The sequence below is a fragment of the Alosa sapidissima genome, chromosome 23 (assembly GCF_018492685.1).
Source record: "Alosa sapidissima isolate fAloSap1 chromosome 23, fAloSap1.pri, whole genome shotgun sequence".
In the NCBI taxonomy this organism is placed as follows: domain Eukaryota; kingdom Metazoa; phylum Chordata; class Actinopteri; order Clupeiformes; family Clupeidae; genus Alosa; species Alosa sapidissima.
In genome coordinates, this window is record NC_055979.1 from 14071921 (window position 1) to 14089520 (window position 17600).

General features: G+C 42.4%; 2 protein-coding genes and 1 long non-coding RNA gene across 3 annotated transcripts in view; 2 read left to right on the plus strand and 1 right to left on the minus strand.

Annotated features, from left to right (window-relative positions):
• Positions 1-7227, plus strand: part of LOC121698546 — a 19229-nt gene extending 12002 nt beyond the window's left edge. The window contains exons 3-4 of the long non-coding RNA XR_006026794.1: positions 4727-4731; positions 7156-7227. This is a non-coding gene — a long non-coding RNA (uncharacterized LOC121698546). The remainder of the gene's footprint in view (positions 1-4726; positions 4732-7155) is intronic.
• On the minus strand, positions 852-14660 carry sucla2 (succinate-CoA ligase ADP-forming subunit beta). Its single transcript, XM_042080726.1, has 11 exons — positions 14509-14660; positions 13705-13900; positions 10447-10546; positions 10089-10251; positions 8384-8512; positions 7716-7854; positions 6311-6472; positions 3582-3724; positions 3155-3275; positions 2935-3023; positions 852-2806 (listed from the first exon to the last, which is right to left on the minus strand). The coding sequence occupies exons 1-11, from the start codon at positions 14590-14592 to the stop codon at positions 2732-2734; spliced, it is 1401 nt and encodes a 466-aa protein (XP_041936660.1). The 5' UTR covers positions 14593-14660; the 3' UTR covers positions 852-2731.
• Positions 14661-14712: 52 nt separating this feature from the next.
• Positions 14713-17528, plus strand: nudt15 (nudix (nucleoside diphosphate linked moiety X)-type motif 15). The gene is made up of 4 exons (XM_042080734.1): positions 14713-14912; positions 15075-15251; positions 15592-15788; positions 17197-17528. The coding sequence occupies exons 1-4, from the start codon at positions 14875-14877 to the stop codon at positions 17310-17312; spliced, it is 528 nt and encodes a 175-aa protein (XP_041936668.1). The 5' UTR covers positions 14713-14874; the 3' UTR covers positions 17313-17528.
• The last annotated feature ends 72 nt before the right edge of the window (positions 17529-17600 follow it).

The window sequence follows — 17600 nt, forward strand, 5'->3', positions numbered from 1 at the left end:
TGGTTCATATCCTGATGCCAAGACTTGTTCCAAAGTTTTTCTTTCCTACAAACACAGACATGTTCGGTACAGATTGCCATTGACACAAGAAGGGTAGGTAAACCTGTTCCAGTAGTAGGATATTATTACGGTACTCTATACTTTAAATGTGGTGAATTGGATCTCTCTTCATAGTTCTGCTCCATGGCAGGCATCTAAGTGGGTCCATCCTGAAATGTCTCTGGATTACAAATGTAAATGTCACCAAGTGGATGTTCTAAAATGCCACTAATATTTGCCTGGATAGGCTACACCCACAAGCCCTTTCCCTTATCCACAACCATAACACATTCAGGTCAAAAGCATGCTTCAGGGTTAAAACCCCTAATATTCACACTCTGGACCTACATGAGACACGCATGAATAAAACAGGTAAATAGTGTTGGTCACCCATGGCAAAACAGGTGGGTCGGTTTGCTATTCACCCGTAATTCTTACATCTTAACAGGTAGATTGCCTGCCAAGCGTGTCGCCTTATCAAGCGTCAGGGAATGCAGCAAGTTGAGCCAAAGGGCTAATTTCCATGGGGTGGGAAAGGGCATCCTCCCTCCGAAAAACAAATCACTTCAAAGCTGCTTGGTGACAAAGCATCATTTGAGCACCATAAACAGGGCTTTTGTTGAGTCTCCATGTGACGTGCCCTTTCGCTATAGCCACACTTTCCTTATAATTTCCGCACCTGCGTGTGGTGGCCAACTGAATAGTAATTTTCCTCCACAAGGAGAGGAATTTTCTTTATTTTGAGGCAGAAAGGGCAACAATTGAGGTCAGGATAGCAGCTCTTGTGAAATGACACACTTGCAGCACAGTGAGGAAGTCATTGTTGTCGACTTTTATTATTCAGAGTGGTTTGCATTCATGTACGTTCTCTTTGTGAAATGGAGGCGTAGAGGGTGGCAGGAATAGAGAAGAGACTGCCTGAAGGGTCTGAGGGGTAAATTCAGACTGGATTGCATTCTTACAGAGGACATTGCGTTCTACCTTTATAAATACAAATTATGAATCGAGTAAGCTTGGTGCAAGAGCATTAAATATTTTGATCTTGTCCTGAAATTTAACACGTATTATATTGCAGAGAAAAGACGACTGTTGTTCTACCCAAGTTTAAGTTGGAATGATAACTGTTGTGGGTGGGTGCTTAACGTCTCTCCAAGACGTGTGTACGTGTGTGTGTGTGTGTGTGTGTGTATATATATATATATATTGACAATGCTATTATAACTTCTTGGAACTAAGTTTAGGTTTGGCTTTATTCTAAACAAATGGCTGACCTCAGCTGTTAAAGGAGACTCCTCCAGTGAACTAGGAGAGGAAAAACTCAAAATCATAATGCAAGGAAACAGATATATCTGTTTACAGACATAATGCTTGGATTTATTTTAATATCGACAGGGCAAGCTATATATATATATAGGTCAATTGAGGGGGTTCTTCTTCAACAATCATTCTGTCAGGATTTGTTTATTTCCAGTAACACCAGACAAGAAAAAAAAGATGCTCCCATTCAGCATAGGGGCTGTGATTGTGGATCCTGTTTCCCCTGGTCTGCAAGCCTCCAATGTCAGTACACATACAAGTCAGAGCCCAGTTCACTAGAGCTGCCTCGTACAGTCCAAGTGTGCTTGCCTTTCTGTCCCAGAGGAAGATAGAAGGAGACATCGTCTCCTGAATAACACCCCTCTAAACCTTCCCCACCCCTCCATACCCTCTCGTCTCTAGTCCCATCTCCAACCAAGGCACTCTTCACTGGGCTGGTGTTTCAGGGTTTATTGGATGTTGTATTTTTGCATGTAACTTCAGCCACAGGTCCACAGTTGTGCTCCCTTACATGTGAACACAATAAACGCTGCTCCTCGACTGCGACCCTGGTACCCAAAACGAATAACACTTAAGACTCCATAGAGGATGTACTATTCAGAACAAGCAGCTCTGATAGGTGCAGGTTCAAATCCCCCAAATATACAGAAGAATCAAAACTAATAAAATCCTGCAACACGATAAAATGAAATCAGACATCCATAGGATTCAGAGGAGCAAGGTGAGAGGAAGGGGGAAGCAGGGGTGGGGTTTGTTTGTGCGTCTTTAAATAGTACTCTATGACAAACAAATGGGACGTAGACTCTCAAGCGAAAGCCAAGCCGGGGTGGGGGGGGGGAGGATTTTAATGAAACACCGTGTGACAGGCAGCAGAACCAGTGTCATTGACATTGCTTAGAACAGCTTGGCCTCTTCCCTCTGCCCTGGTCATGAATATAAATACTCCCACATAAATAGTTCCTTCTCACCGAAAAAAAAAAGAATTTAAAAACAAACACAACGACAAATGAAGAAAACAAAAAGACGTCGCCAAATCCGACACGAGTAACAAATGAACCGATCTAATATGCCATCAGTTGGGGGGAGGGGTGGAAGATGAATTGAGACAAGACAAGGAGTCCACAGGGTCAAGTCTTACAATGAGGGGTAGGCTATGAAGATATCTTTGGAAGCATTGAAGCGCGTAAGGGAGGGGAAGGGGAAGGGGATGGTTAACATTTAACTAGCTGGACTCGAAATGATAGCGACAGCTACTGTGCAGAGGTCAGGGGTGTGGATCAACAGAGAGCTTGGAAGGACCAAGGGGAGTGTGTGTGTGTGTGTGTGTGTGTGTGTGTGTGTGAGAGTGTGTCCAGGGTAGGAGGAGGGTGTGGCTTTAGATGGGCAGCTGGAACTTGACATCCACCTGGGCCTCTTTGGCCAACGATACAATTTCAGAAAGTTTAACGACCTGAAAAAGACAAGATGAAAGAGAGGTGGAGAGAAAGAGAGAGAGAGAAAGAAAGGTCATTACGGTTTTATCCAACCTTGTGGTCATTCACACTGTATTTCTCCTCTTGAGTCGGGGCCGAGACTCACCATCTTTGCGGCCTCATCCAGATCATCGCAGGCCAGGATCTTCAGAGGGCTGGCAGCAATCAGAGCTTTAGCATCATCCACTCTCGTACCTGATTCAAGAATCACACACACACACAGGGCGGAGAAAAAATGTTTGTGAGCGGAATGAGCTGATGTTGTGCCGGTGTGTAAACGGTGCGTTGTCCCTCCCAGGAGGTTGTGTTTGTCCCTCGTCTCTTACCTTGTAACCGTACCACGATGGGGATCCTCAGGTCCAGGTCAGTGACAGCCATGATGATGCCCTGAGCAATGACATCACACCTCATGATTCCTCCAAAGATGTTCACCAAGATGGCCTGGACCTGTTCAAACAAACACACACACACACAAACGCCAAAGAGATAAATCATACAGACACAGCACAAACACACCCCCCCCCCCCCCCCCACACACACACACACACACGGACTTGATACCAATCAATAACCTATTGTCACAGCCATGAGTGTGTTTTCCACACAACATTTCAACTTCAACAAGGCCATTTAAGAATACTTGGAAGTGCTTTGATGAACACAAAGAGACAGCACTAGTCCCTACGGCCAGCAGCTATGTCTGTCAAACAAACCAAGGACAGAACCCACGCACGCACGTACAAACAGCAGTACCTTTTTGTCGGAGGTGATGAGCTTGAAGGCTTCTGTCACCTGGTGCGCTGTGGCTCCTCCGCCCACATCCAGGAAGTTGGCAGGGGTGCCACCGTGGAGCTTGATGATGTCCATGGTGGCCATGGCCAAACCTGCTCCGTTGACTAGTAGAAGGACAACAAACAGCCCTTTAACACCAAAGACTACCAATTAACCTATAAGAGCTCAAGGTCATTTTTTGATATAAGGGGAAAATAAAGGGCACTGAATTTCTCTGTGATACCACTGTCACTGAGGGGTTCTCATTTAGTCTAGTCTTAGGGCGAGGAGTAACAGGACGCAAATGGAAGAGATAGATGATTTAGGATTGGGAAATGGCCGCGAGTCGCAATTGGACCCGGGTTCCCATTGGCACTTGGACCGGAATGTTGTATGGTGGACGTTGCCTAGCTCATCACCTGAGAGTGACATTCTGAGGCCCCCCAATGATGATACTGAACTTTTCTGAGGTGCCTATAATATTTCCTCTTTGATTTCCCAAAATATTTGTATAATCATACCAGTCTGGTATTTCCACCCTCCAAATAACATGATGGTAACCGAGTACAAGTAAAGGATAATGTATAGAACGGCGGTCATTATCGGGAAATAGGTCCCGACAGGGCGAACTGGACCCCGACACGCAGCGGAGGGGTCTTGTTCCGCCTTGAAGGGACCCATTTCCCGATGATGACCGGCGTTCTATACATTATCCCGATTATTACACGGCTACTTGCCAAAACGAAACAATAAACTCCGCACGATATGACTCTTTAGCCTACATAGTCTAGGCCAGCGTTTCTCAAACTGTGGGTCGCGACCCACTACTGGGTCACGGAGACATGCCAGGTGGGGCGCAAACTGACATGAAAAACAGGAGTTTTTTTTATCTGTAGCCTGGGCCCAGGTAGCACCCGATGCACAATGAATGCACTGTGTTATTCACAGGGAAACGCTCGTGTCAAGGCAGCTTAGTTAGTCCCGACCTACAGGAGATGTTGTGAGAGTGGTGAATTTCATCAAAACCCGGCCCTTAAAAGCGCGTCTATTCTCCGCACTTTGCGAAGAGATGGTAGCTGACCAAAAGACTGTACTGTTTCACAGCGAGGCAAGGTGGTTTTTCCGAGGTAAAGTGCTGTCGCGCGTGTTTGAGCTTCGAGTCGCCTCTTCTTGGAGGAAGAGCGCATGTTTGAATCTGCAAGCATGTTCACTAATGAACATTTCTTGACGAAGCTGGCCTATCTTAGCGATATATTTGATATATCTTAGCGATACATTTGAGTTAAATGTCCAGTTACAAGGCAAAGACAAGCACCTACCTCACCTAGCAAATAAGATTACTGCCTCACCTAGCAAATAAGATTCACCAAAAAAACTTGAGTATGGGACAGGCGCCTCGATTGCGACAGTATTATGCCTTTGAGATTTCTGAGCGAAATCGCTGAAACGTCTGATTGGGAGGCACTCTTGTGATCCCATGTATTAAACAGTAGGCCTACATCACATCCCTGCAAAGTTTATTTCAAAAATATTTCCCAACCAGCAGTGCTCAGTATGACTGGATTATGGATCAATTTAATACAGCATTTTGGTATTTCACTGAATATATTGTACATTGTACAACGCTGTAAAATGGCCTATGCTTCCTAATATGTTGCTGGAAAACAGAAATATGTGTGTTATGTATTTATTTATTATTATATCTGCAGCACCAGCTGATTTTAACTCTGTTGAAGAGGATATATTCAGAACTTGTCATTATTTCAATAAATTTGACAATTTTAAGCTTGACCTACCACTTTCTTAGAGCGATGAGGGACAGGTGGGGCTCGAGAATGCCCCCTTGATCAAAGTGGGGAATAAAAGAAAAAGTTTGAGAACCACTGGCCTAGGCTATAGCTTATTTGTTACCGTTTCATCGTGGCTTTTGCTGAGAAACAAATAGTTTGCAACAGCACACGCTGAACTTGAATCAAACATTCTTTAGCTTTCAACTGATCAACCATCTGCTTTCACTTTTGAATGAAGTTCCAGTCCTTGCGTAGTGATATGAAAGACGTGAATTAGAAGCACAAAACCCATTTTCCTTGACAGCGGTCTGTTATACTTAGCAATGGTCTGTTATCGAGAAATAGCAGACCGCCGAACGTTGGGAAGGCCTATTCAAGTGAATGGAGCATTCTTCAGCATTATGAAGAGCCGTGTTATAAATACAACTATACAATGCTTGTCTCCAAACGATGTTACAGGAACAGGAAATTTAAGCAATAAGTCTCGAGAGGCTGTAGGTTACACTGATTTTACAACAGTTAAGGGCCGATGTTAGGCACGACACGCTAGCGGATACTCGGCAAAGCGCTAGTGGATACCTGGCAAAGTTTCATAAAGTAAAGGCACAGCAATGAAAAATTTAATGATTTATTCATAGATAATCATTCTTCCGCCAAGAAATATATTTCCTCTATCTGAATGGTTGCCAAGCAACGTAGAGTCGAGACGCAGCTACTTTTGTATCAAGTTATGGTAGCGCAGTAATATAGAACGAAATGCGGTCAAGGTGTATGTTTATGCTGCATTTTACAACGCCATCGAACGCGATTCAGCCATCACAATCAAGGACCGGTCTAAAACTATCAGTTTTACAGTTTTAGAAAATAATCTACACCACAGACAAAATACTGCTGACTGTGAACAGGGAGCACTGTACTGACCAAGGCAGCCAATGGTGCCGTCCAGGCCGATGTAGTTGAGGTCGGCCAAAGCCGCCTGTCGGTCACGTGGGTCCTCCTGAGTCCAGTCCTGCATGTCGAACACCTTCTTCTGTCGATATGCTGCGTTTGAGTCAAAGTTGATCTTGGCATCCATGCACATCACTGTCATGTCAGAGACAAAAACGAAATTAGAGAGAGAGGAAAGAGGGAGTTGTGAAGAAGAGAGACAACAAATAATCAATAAAGTGAGAGTGGTGTTGGTAACAGATATAGTCACAGCTGTGATTTGGCAGTAGGTATATTGTTATTCTTCTACCAACTACTGTATTTTCCGGACTACAAGTCACACTTTTTTTTTTCATAGTTTGGCTTGTCCCGCGACTTGTAGTCGGGCGCGACTTATATATCAAAATATATATAATTTAGAGTATATATATATATATATAATAGAGTAAACATTACCGTCTACAGCCGCGAGAGGGCGCTCTAGGCTTGTTATGTTATTAACTTCAGCCTCCCAGGTATGTGCATCACCAAAAAAGCCAACCGCTAGCATTTCGCTAACCGCTAGCATCTAGCTTACAAATTACACAGCAAAGGACAGCGGCAGTTCAAACGAGGGTAAGCAAATAAACTAAGCTAAGCTAACCAACATCAAATTGGCTAAATTGTGTAGCTGAATAACTGTTAATGTGTTACGTTGACATACCGGACACCTATTCAGCCTGTTGTTCTGTGTGCTATTGTGTAGTTGAATAATTCGCCTTTCCAGATTAAATGTATGTTCTTGGTCTTGGATTTTGTGAAATAAATTTCTAAATAAATGTGACTTATAGTCCAGTAAGACTTATATGTTTTTTTCCTCTTCATGACACATTTTTTGACTGATGCAACTTATATTCCGGAAAATACTGTAATTGAGTTTAAAGACATCAAATTATGTTTTCGATCATTTATTTAGATTTTGGTTTGTTCATTCCCCCTCTCCCAAAATATAGTTCCTATCTTAGTCTTGTCGTCTCCTGTTGCCAGACGACACAACATACTGGACAGTCAAGTTCAGTGTCAGCGACTACTTGCTTGTCTATACGTAACATGCTAAAAACATTCACCCTACTCCAATTCCTCACTCAATAACTGTCAAATGTTACATTGTGAAATCACTGCTTTCTCGCTTTAAATAAATATAGAACGTTCAAGTCAGAATATTCTATGCAAAACAAGAAGTGAATACTAGTGGTGAGAACAACAAACTAGAAGTATTATTGTGTATTACTCAAGGTGATGGTAAGAAAACAATGTTATTAAAAGACAGCAATTATACAGATTTCTGCATTAGTATTACAAATAGGGGAATAATGTGATGGTAGTTATCCTGTTTGAGAAGAAAATGTGTCATTCCTACCCGTGCCTGAGGCGTCCTCCACCATTGGATTGATCTCCACCATGGAGGCATCGTATTTGATAAAAACGTTGTACAGTTTAATGATGTTTTCTGCTGCCTCGTCAATCAGAGCTTTTGGAAAGCCCATCTTCTGAGCCAACTACAGAAAGTGATGTGTACACAGAGAGAGCGAGCAAGAGAGAGAGCGCGAGAGAGAGAGAGAGAGAGAGAGAGAGAGAGGTTTAACACACCTTTTGAAGCTAAAAAAAAAGAAAAATGAATTGTAAGGTATTTGATGTGTGTCTCTGCGTGTTGCATAATTTATATGCATGCATCCATGCTAAAGAGCCCGATCTAGGACCAACAGCGCCTCATTTTCTATGAGATTTTTCCCCTGCAGAGTCAAATGTGGTACCAGATTAGCTCTGATCCCCATCCAGGAGAGACACCCAGAGAGAGAGAGAGAGAGAGATCGGACCTTAAGCCCCGAGTGTTTGCGACAGTTATGTCAGCAGGTGGCGGAGGAATGGAGGAGGAAGAGAAAGAAGAGGTGGAGGAGGAAGAGGATATGGTAAAGGAGGCAGACGAGACGAGGTGGATGAGGATAGTAATGAGGAGGTGCTAGAGCAGGAAGAGAGAGAATAGATGGAGGAGGTAGAGGAGGAGAAGGAGAGAGAGAGCTCTCATACCCGGACAGCCTGCTCCTTCTTTATGCCCTCAATGATGTCGATGGGCTCTTTGACGATGGCATCAGGGTTCTCTGCCGCCACATCCTCGATGTTCACGCCCCCCTGAGAACTGCCGATCAGCACGGGACCCTGAACAAAAAAAGCAAAAAATTGTAAATAAAAACATCACATCTCTGAAAAAGTAGTCCAGTAGGTTGTTGGTTGGTAATATGCATGTGAGAAGTGTAATAAGGGCAGGATATATATAAAGCTCATGTTTACAGCAATTATTTCTAAGTCATAATCTGGAAAAGCTTTGGAGAGCAGTGCAATAACTTAGTGAACACATTTTGCCACCTAGTGGTGAATAAGTGTAGTAGTCTCAGTCTGAATTTAGTCATGTCATGCTTACTAATGTGCCCTTAGTTTATTCTTATCTAGAAATAACCTAACAAATAAATAAATCTCTGTTCACTGTGAGCTGCAATAAGTAATGCTGTGCACATAACCCTAAGCAAAGATTTTTTTGTATTTTATATTAACCAACATGTATGCAAAACCTCTCTGCTCTGATCAGCAGTTGCCTCAGCTTCCATGAATGACAGCCTAATGGTAAATATTACGGCAAGCCCAAAGGAACAAATATTGAAGGCAGCCTGTGCCACCAATATGCAGGCATTCCATACAAATCACCAAATCTCGGTAGTGGCTGGCTACCACCAGGATGAAAGAAACCAAGGCACTCTGTCTTCAATTATTTGCAATTTTATATATTTAGAGAATGGGCAACAAAACACAGACAACGCATTTCAACCCCTAGGTCTTCATCCTGCAGGCATTCCATTCTTACATCGACCATTCATATGATCTCCACTCCACTCCGGTATCGATTTCTGAACCCCAGCCTTCTGTTTCATTGCTGATCTTACTCTGTGCATTCATGAAACCCCTCCTCTCATCGATCTTCAAACCCTAACCTCAACCCACAAAGGATGACTCAGGTTTCTACTGCCCTGCTACACAATGACCACACTCTACAGAGCAAACTTTAAACTCACACTGACATAGAGGTTTTGCTTTCGGAGACACACCTGACAAGCAGCAGTCTCAGTCAGGCCCGAAGTTAACAAGCTAACAGAGTTACATTTGTTTCGTCAAACTCTGTTGAGAAGAAATTGAGGTAGAACACCTACGCTGTTTGTGTCTATTTTAAATTAGACAACAAAGGCAGACAGTTGTGACAAAGTCCAGCATAATCATTCTTAATGGAAACAGTGGGATAGCCAGGGCCAGCCATACTCAACTGTAATCACCGCCTAATAAAATAATCATGGTCTATTTTTTATGATGGAACAGTAATCTTCGTTGGAAATATTGATTGTGCATGGGTTTTTTCCATTTCAAATGTATATAACAAAAATGTTCACTTCATTGGGGCTTCATTAGAGTCATTTGTAAAGGAAAATAAATACCTCTAAAATTGTATTTAGTCTGCAGTCTGACTTCACTGTGAACTATTCACTAACGTTAATGTAATGTTTATTGATGCATGTCACTTTAAGTCACGTCCTCTAACACCATAAACATAAGAATAATCAACAGATGACACGACTATTAAAATAATTGTTTGTTGCCCGTTCACTTCACAGACACGGGGACACATCTGCCGCCACTACCCAACTCAGAATTCACCCCACATGGTTGCCGTGACCCCAACCCCCCTCACCTGGTAGGACCTCTCCATGGTGATGGCAAAGTAGTACTCCCTGCGGGGGTAGCGGCGTTCACAGATGAACACCTGGTTGCAGATGCGACCTGCCTCCCCCGTCTGTTTAGTGAAGAGCTTCTTGCCAATCATCTGAGAGGAGATGTCCCGAGCCTCCTCAGGTCTTGGGGGGTGTGTGTGAGAGAGAGAGAGAGAGAGAGAGAGAGAGAGAGAGAGAGAGAGAGAGAGAGAGGGAGAGAGAGAGAGAGAGTTGAGAAGATGAGACCCAGATGGCAATACACCCACTAACAAACACACCATAAATCTATAATCCAGCAAAACAACCAAACAATAACAGTAGAAAAAAACAACAACATACGAGAAAACAATCCTCACTCCCCCCTTCAGTCCGCCCTCAAATGAGCCTTTTCCTCTGCCCCCAGCCAGCACCTGAGCCTTCACCACCAAGTCCTTAGAGCCTGAGAGGGGGGGGGGGGGGGGGGGGGGGGTGATAGAATGAGAGGCAGAGAGACAAAAGACAAAAGGGGGCAGAAAGATAGTGAGAGGGTAATAAAGAGATAAAGATTAGATTTAAAACTGGAGAATTTTGAGTTTACTTAACAACACAGTTCACCTAACAAAACATGTGACGTAACACATGTAACAAGTTACAAAAGTGTGGGTCCCAAAAAAGATCAAATTGTTTGAATGCTTAAAAGGAGAACTCCGGCAATTTTTCACACAAATCTATTTCGAGGTCACAGTACTGTCAGTACGAAGAAGAAAAAAAAAACGGTGCTTAGAGGAACTATGTTTGAGGATATACAAAAAGAATTGAGTAATGCCATTCCCAGAATGTATCACTTCTCAATTTCTTTCTTTCTTTCTTTTATCACTTCTCAAGTTACTGGTATGCTTCCTACTTAGACATATCACCTACAAATCAGAAATATTACGATGCAAACAGCTGGCAAAAATAATCTCCTACGATTTGTTCCCCTAACTACCATGTTGAAGCAACGGTGTACAGTACATTTCCTTGTTGCTGAGGGAAACTTTTCTTTGTTACTGTGGGGAACTTTGAAGTACATACAGTATTTGCAAAGTCTTCTCTTTAAGTTAATTTCATATGGTCATGTGAAAAGCTGATAAAACAAACTTGCAACTCCCACTTGCTCCCCAAGTTATTCACCATAAGGCTATGTAGGTCTGTGTTCCAAGACAAACCAGCACATGAAAATGTAAGTAAAGGATTCAAAGCACAACATAGCCAATTACTGTTTATCAACTCAAGACAACGGTTACATGCTAGCAAGCTTTTATCGGTGCCAACTGTGCTATTATGGGAGTCTGCAATGTTCCTGCATACGTTTTAGGTTGTTAGCTCACTTTTTGTACACCAACATACTAAACTGGGGCTAATTCTGAGTCCTCATTAATAGCAATACTGGGACCTCTGGAATGTCCTTCAAAGCCCCACCCACCCTCGTGTGAAGACGGCTGAGGGAGGTACATGTGTCTCACCCCACCTGTTCACCTTTCACCTCGATCAAACCCAGGACAGAAAAAAAAGCATAGGAACAAACTTCTCAGCAAGAAGCGTCCTCAGGGCTGGACACTAGACTTGATTCTGAGAAATATGGATGTGAAACTCACCAACACAAACACACACACAACTACAGGAATGAGTTTACTCTGCCGACATCGATCACAGACAGGCACAGTTGCAGCTCTTTTGTTGAAAGTGTGACAAGCATAACAGCAACCAGGCCATGACTATGTTTAGACTCCAGAACCAGAGAGAAGACACAGCCACTTCAGAGATATAGGCACACAATAACAAACCAATGGGGTGAGCCTTCTATGGAGCTCAAATGCCCCGCCTCTCCTCCAAGAGAGCTTAATTTCCGGAAGTAAGTTTCCCATTCATTTCTCCAATTGGCGTCTGGCAAAATCCATATATAAAGACCCTGACTTAGGCTGACCAGTTATGACATGACTCGTAATCATACAACATTTCATGTTGTGCAAAAAACGAACAGAAAATTTAAAAAAGGCAAAGGTACAAGACTGTGCACATATTTTAATTTCCGAATAAAGGAACTACGCATCCCATCAGCCATTGCGAATTATACATTCCAACATAACGATAGTTTAACATGCTTACTTTTGAATGTAAGACAACAAGATGACTAACTACCAACCGTTTCCATTTAGTAAATTCAACTTTCAAGGTGAGAAAAACAGGTCACACATTGCTCTGACTGCTGGCATCCATCTTGTTCAGCAAGGAGCATGCAACATTAGTAACGACGACAGTTAAAGCATAAACATTTCCATGGCAACGGTGATCTCTACCAATCAAAGGCTCTGCTTTTACACATTAGGATTTTGGGTAGTGTAGTGATTTAATGTGAAATTGCAAACAAAACTATTTTTTTTCAAAACAAGGTAGATGCCCCATGAACGTCTATATGAGCATATACAATCGCTTAGCCATGTCATAGCTGGTTTTAAGTCTACCATGGACAGTTACGATTTTATGGCTTATACTCCAGTTGTCAATGGAGAAATTGTATTGAGTTCTTACTTCCGGAATCGACCGTGGGCGCAACTGTTGCGCCCTATAAACACTCCCCTAGCTCAGTCTTGTAACATGAAGGCTTTGGCCTCAGTGGACACACATTAGCGACACAGAGTGAGAGGCCAGTCTTGAACTTTTACAGGCTATTTTTATCACTTAGCGGCATGTATAGAATAGACACATTGGTGACCAGCCACTGCAAAAATAGCTAGACAACAGACTGCACTCACTTTATCTCACCCGTACTTCTTCTTTAATAATAAAACAGGACTAACTGGAGTAAATAAGAATTAAATCTTAAATGAATGAAATCTGACATGCAGTCATAGCACGGAGTAAGTGCTCAGCTAAGCTTTTAGGAGGTGTACTCGTACTGGTCAGTAGTCAATGCTACTGGTCTTGTGCAAACTGTACTGGTTCATGTGGCGTTGAAGCCATTCCCTTCTCTTCTGCACTCTTCCATATTCCCTAGAATTAGGTTAAACACCATCGTCGTCAATGAAAAAAGATGGCAGTTAGATGTTACTGGGATATAGGTTAATCCAGAGTTTAATTAGACATAGACCAAAAGAAGATATTTCATATTCACTTTGATATGAGGTATTTTAGACATACAGAAATCTGCTGACACCCTTATGATCTTACTTAGATTAGATTCTGATTACAACAGTATGACAAAGAGCTGCATATCCCCTACAGACTGGACCTCAGCATACAGTAATCACATCTGAGAGCTCTACTGACAACCATTTTATCCTTATGAAAACCTGAAAAACTGTTCACAGAAACTAACCCTGGTACAAGTATGACTGACACATTTCCAACCTACAAGCATTAGTCAGAAATGTAGTTAGACATTGTGGCCCCTTAATAAACCTCACCCTCTACTCAGCTCCATTTACATTAATTTCAGGGTTCCCACCAGCGTGTTCATGCTTCGCTTCAGTTAGCTGTTTATATAGCTTACAGCAGGTGATTTAGAAACATTTAATTATATATAATCATCATACTTCAAATGTGTGGTCTTATTGTGCTTTGTGTGTGTAGTCTTACCAATCTGCTTGGCAACCGAGTAGGCTTCGTCAGGTGTGCTGGCCACCATGCCAGCGGGCACGGCTATGCCAGCCTCCTTCAGGAGCCCAATGCTCAGGTACTCATGCAGCGACAGGTGCCTCTGCTGCTGCTGCATAGCCAAGGGAGGCTGCTGGGAGCCATGTCCAGCGAACAGACCTGTGGCTCCACCGAGGACCTGAGGAGGGATACACATAAGTTGCTAACGTTGCTGCTATTAACTTGCAGGCCAGCACTAGCCAAAAATGCAAGCTCGGGTAAGATTGTAGACAGGCGGCCTATCTAACGCGTCAGTCTGGCTAAGACGTTAGCCCAAGGACTATTTATAGCAATAATCAGGTGAAGTCCTATCAACAGTGTTGTGTTAGCACAGAGTTGTTTTGAAATTCCACTGAGAGCTACACCACGTCCATTTATGAGCACCATCCCGTGGAGGTCAAAGTGGTCCATAGACAGTGTTCATTCGTCAGCTGTACAGATCACTGGCGTTTCACATCATTCTGAAAACAACACTTATATTTGTTTGACAGACATGAATATGTAACCGACATTTTGCCAGTATGGCACGAAGTGTCCAAGGAACTCAGAAACATTAGTTGTTGACAAGTAAAGCTATCCTGCTAACGTCAGTTAATGTCAAATGTGACCCTAGCTAGTTAACGTTAGCGAGCTATCTAACGTTAGCTCTAGCTTCTGAGGCGATTCAACCTAAGAGGTCGATTGGCGACAACTTATGAACATCCATAATATGGCCAGACATTAATTTACACCATAACACCAACTAACCTTAGCTGCTGAGCTTAGAGTTGTCCTGGACCCGGAATTCCTTAGTCCAGCGGACAACCGGCCACAAATCAGGGACGTCGCCATGTTTCTCTCTCGACTAGCAGCCGCGGAGAAAAACAAATCTCTGATAGCGCCTGCGCAGAAAGTCAACGTCATGTTTTGCCCATGCGCGGTTAAGTCATATCCTAGATGATACCAGAGATGATACCTCAAGAAATGCGCTACAGTGATTGATTTCTCTCAATGTAAAATACTTATCGTCTTGTCTGTTATGAGAGCTAAGGAGCCTTTATTTTGATATTTTCCATAAGTCTTCTCGTCGAATCTGTCGACGATTTTTGGTTCTACCAGAGCCCGTGGTTCTACATGTTCCGTCTAAGATTTGTTCCATACAGGGGTTTACAGTGAGTTCATTGAACTGTTGATTGTAGGCTGCGCAGTTGGAGTCTTTGCAACAGATTTCCGATTTCCAATTGGTCATCCATGCTGTGATAGAAAGTCATTTATTCCAGTCATTATTCCAGTCATTATTATTAGGGTACTCTTAACATGTTTCTGTTCCGCAGGGTGTCTAGTAGAATGGCAGAGACAGCGGTGCGAAACTGTAGCCCTAAGCGTCCTGGAGTTGGACTTGGTGTAATCGTCACAGATTTGTTAAACCCGAGTTGTGTTCTGCTGGGTAAAAGAAAAGGTCCCGTGGGCAAAGGTACTTATCAGTTGCCTGGTGGCCACATAGAGTTCGGGTAAGTGTAAACCATATACTGTATATATAGAACTATATATACAGTCTATGGTGTAAAACAAAAACATTGAAAGCAGAGGAATCCAACTTCTAAATCTGGAAAACTATTCTCTCTCTCTCTCTCTCCTATCTCTCTATGTGTGTGTGTGTGTGTGTGTGTGTGTGAGAGAGTTTTTTGTGAATACTGTGACATACACTAAGTATATTATTTTGTTGTTGGAAATTAAGCTTTGTTGATGCTTATGAAGAGATTTTGAATTTAAAAATAGGCGACATAAAAATGATTCTACAGGAATGATTAAGATGTTTGTATAGACTTGAACAGATTTACCCCTCAACAGAGAAACATGGGAGGAATGTGCACAGAGAGAGGTGATGGAGGAGACTGGGGTCCATCTGAAGAACCTACAATACGCATCCGTGGTGAACTCCATCAAGCTAGAGGAGAATTACCATTATATCACTATCTTTATGCAGGGTGAACTGAACAGAGACATCTCAAAAGAACCTGTGAATCTTGAACCTGAAAAGAATGAAGGTACTTATGAATTGTGATATTTGTTATAAGCTATTGTTACGACCCTCTCTGTCTCTGGCTGTCTATAATTTCATTCAGTGTTCGTCTCCCTTTCATGTTTTCGGTCCATACGAGCCTGGGCCGTAACACTATTTGTATACCGGTAGTAGCCCCCTCACTCTAACCAACAAAGCGTTCTTTTGGATATGTCATAATAATAATATAATAACAGCTTATTACATTCAGGTTGGCTTTGAGGACCGCTTGTAATGATAATGTTTCACATTAGACTTTTGTTGGCCCACTGAAACACAGATCACATTATCAGCAACACCAACAAACACAGCTTGTATACGTAATGTACACTGAGGCTCTTTGTTTTTAGTATGTTAATTAGAATTTAATGTAATGTAGTGTTTTTACAAACAAACACTCTGTTGCAAACACTTACTCCCCAGCCCACACAACAACAACACATTACATTACACATCGTTTTTCTAGACACTCAAAGTGCTTCACAATGAAGAGGGAACCTCACTAACTACCACCAATGTGTAGCACCCACTTGGGTGATGCACGACAGCCATTATGTGCCATAATTGTGGGGCATAACAACAGCCATTATGCGCCATACTTTTGGGACATTTGAACATATTTGTGTGTCATTGATTATTGCCATATGAGTGATCCATCTAGTCTACACTTATATCCAAAGGGAATATGCTACATATCCTCTGCAATACAGAGTAATATTATAAGCAGGTGTGTGGATGATACCTGCAGCACCTTGAAATTAACATGACTTCTAACTCTTTTTTGAAGTGCATCCTATAGTCAGAATAGAATATGGTTCCCAATGTACAGGCATTAAATTACAGTTCACCATTGTCAACAAATCATAGGTAGTGTTAAAGGTATCCAATGCAGTTTCGTTTTTTTGTTTTTTTTTTAGTATTTATTTTACATAACTGCCGTACACCACTCACACTGTACTTGTGGATTTGTTTATAAACCGACAAAGATAATCTCTGAAGAGCCATGTTGACTGACCAGGTAATATTACACGATTTCACACAAAAGGTTGGCTATTGTACAATTGCCATAAAGCAATTTGTGATTCTCTGGGTCACGAGAGAGCGAAGTTACCAGGCTGGTTCTCTGTAGGGTACGGCTGGGGTGGTGTGCCATTCTTCCTATTACGAGTTAGTTCACCATCAAAATTACTTTGAAGTTGTTATATCAAGGTTAAAATTTTGCATAGGATGCCTTTAACACAGGTCACTGATTATCTTGGACATTATGTCGTCATAGTCTCTATAATAAGACTTACACACACACACACACACACACACACAGTGGCATGGAAGAAAATTGTTTGTCTGTAGAGCATTGTGTACAATGCACTATAAACTGTATGTCTTGTTTTTAGGATGGCGTTGGGTACGATGGGACAACTTCCCCCCTGAAGAGCATCTTTTTCTGCCTCTGGCCTGTCTAAGACAACAAGGATACCATCCATTCAAAGACCTCCCAAATGGAACATAACTGGAACTGAAATTTGACCTTCAGTTTGTCCTCTGACTTACAGAATATCCCCCTAAACTTCTCGGCACGGTTTTCAATTCATGGGTTAAGCCTAGTCCTGGACCTAAAGGGAACTTCGTGGAGATTTTTAAAAAAGCATTTAGTCTAATCCATGTATTGGAAACAGACCCCTAGAGCCTGTGGGAGGTGTCATCCAGGACTTGTAGCCACACAGGATTGCTTTGTGAAGAGAAGTCAAGAAACTTTAATTAAAAGAGTAATGCATAAATAAACATATCTGAAAGTAAG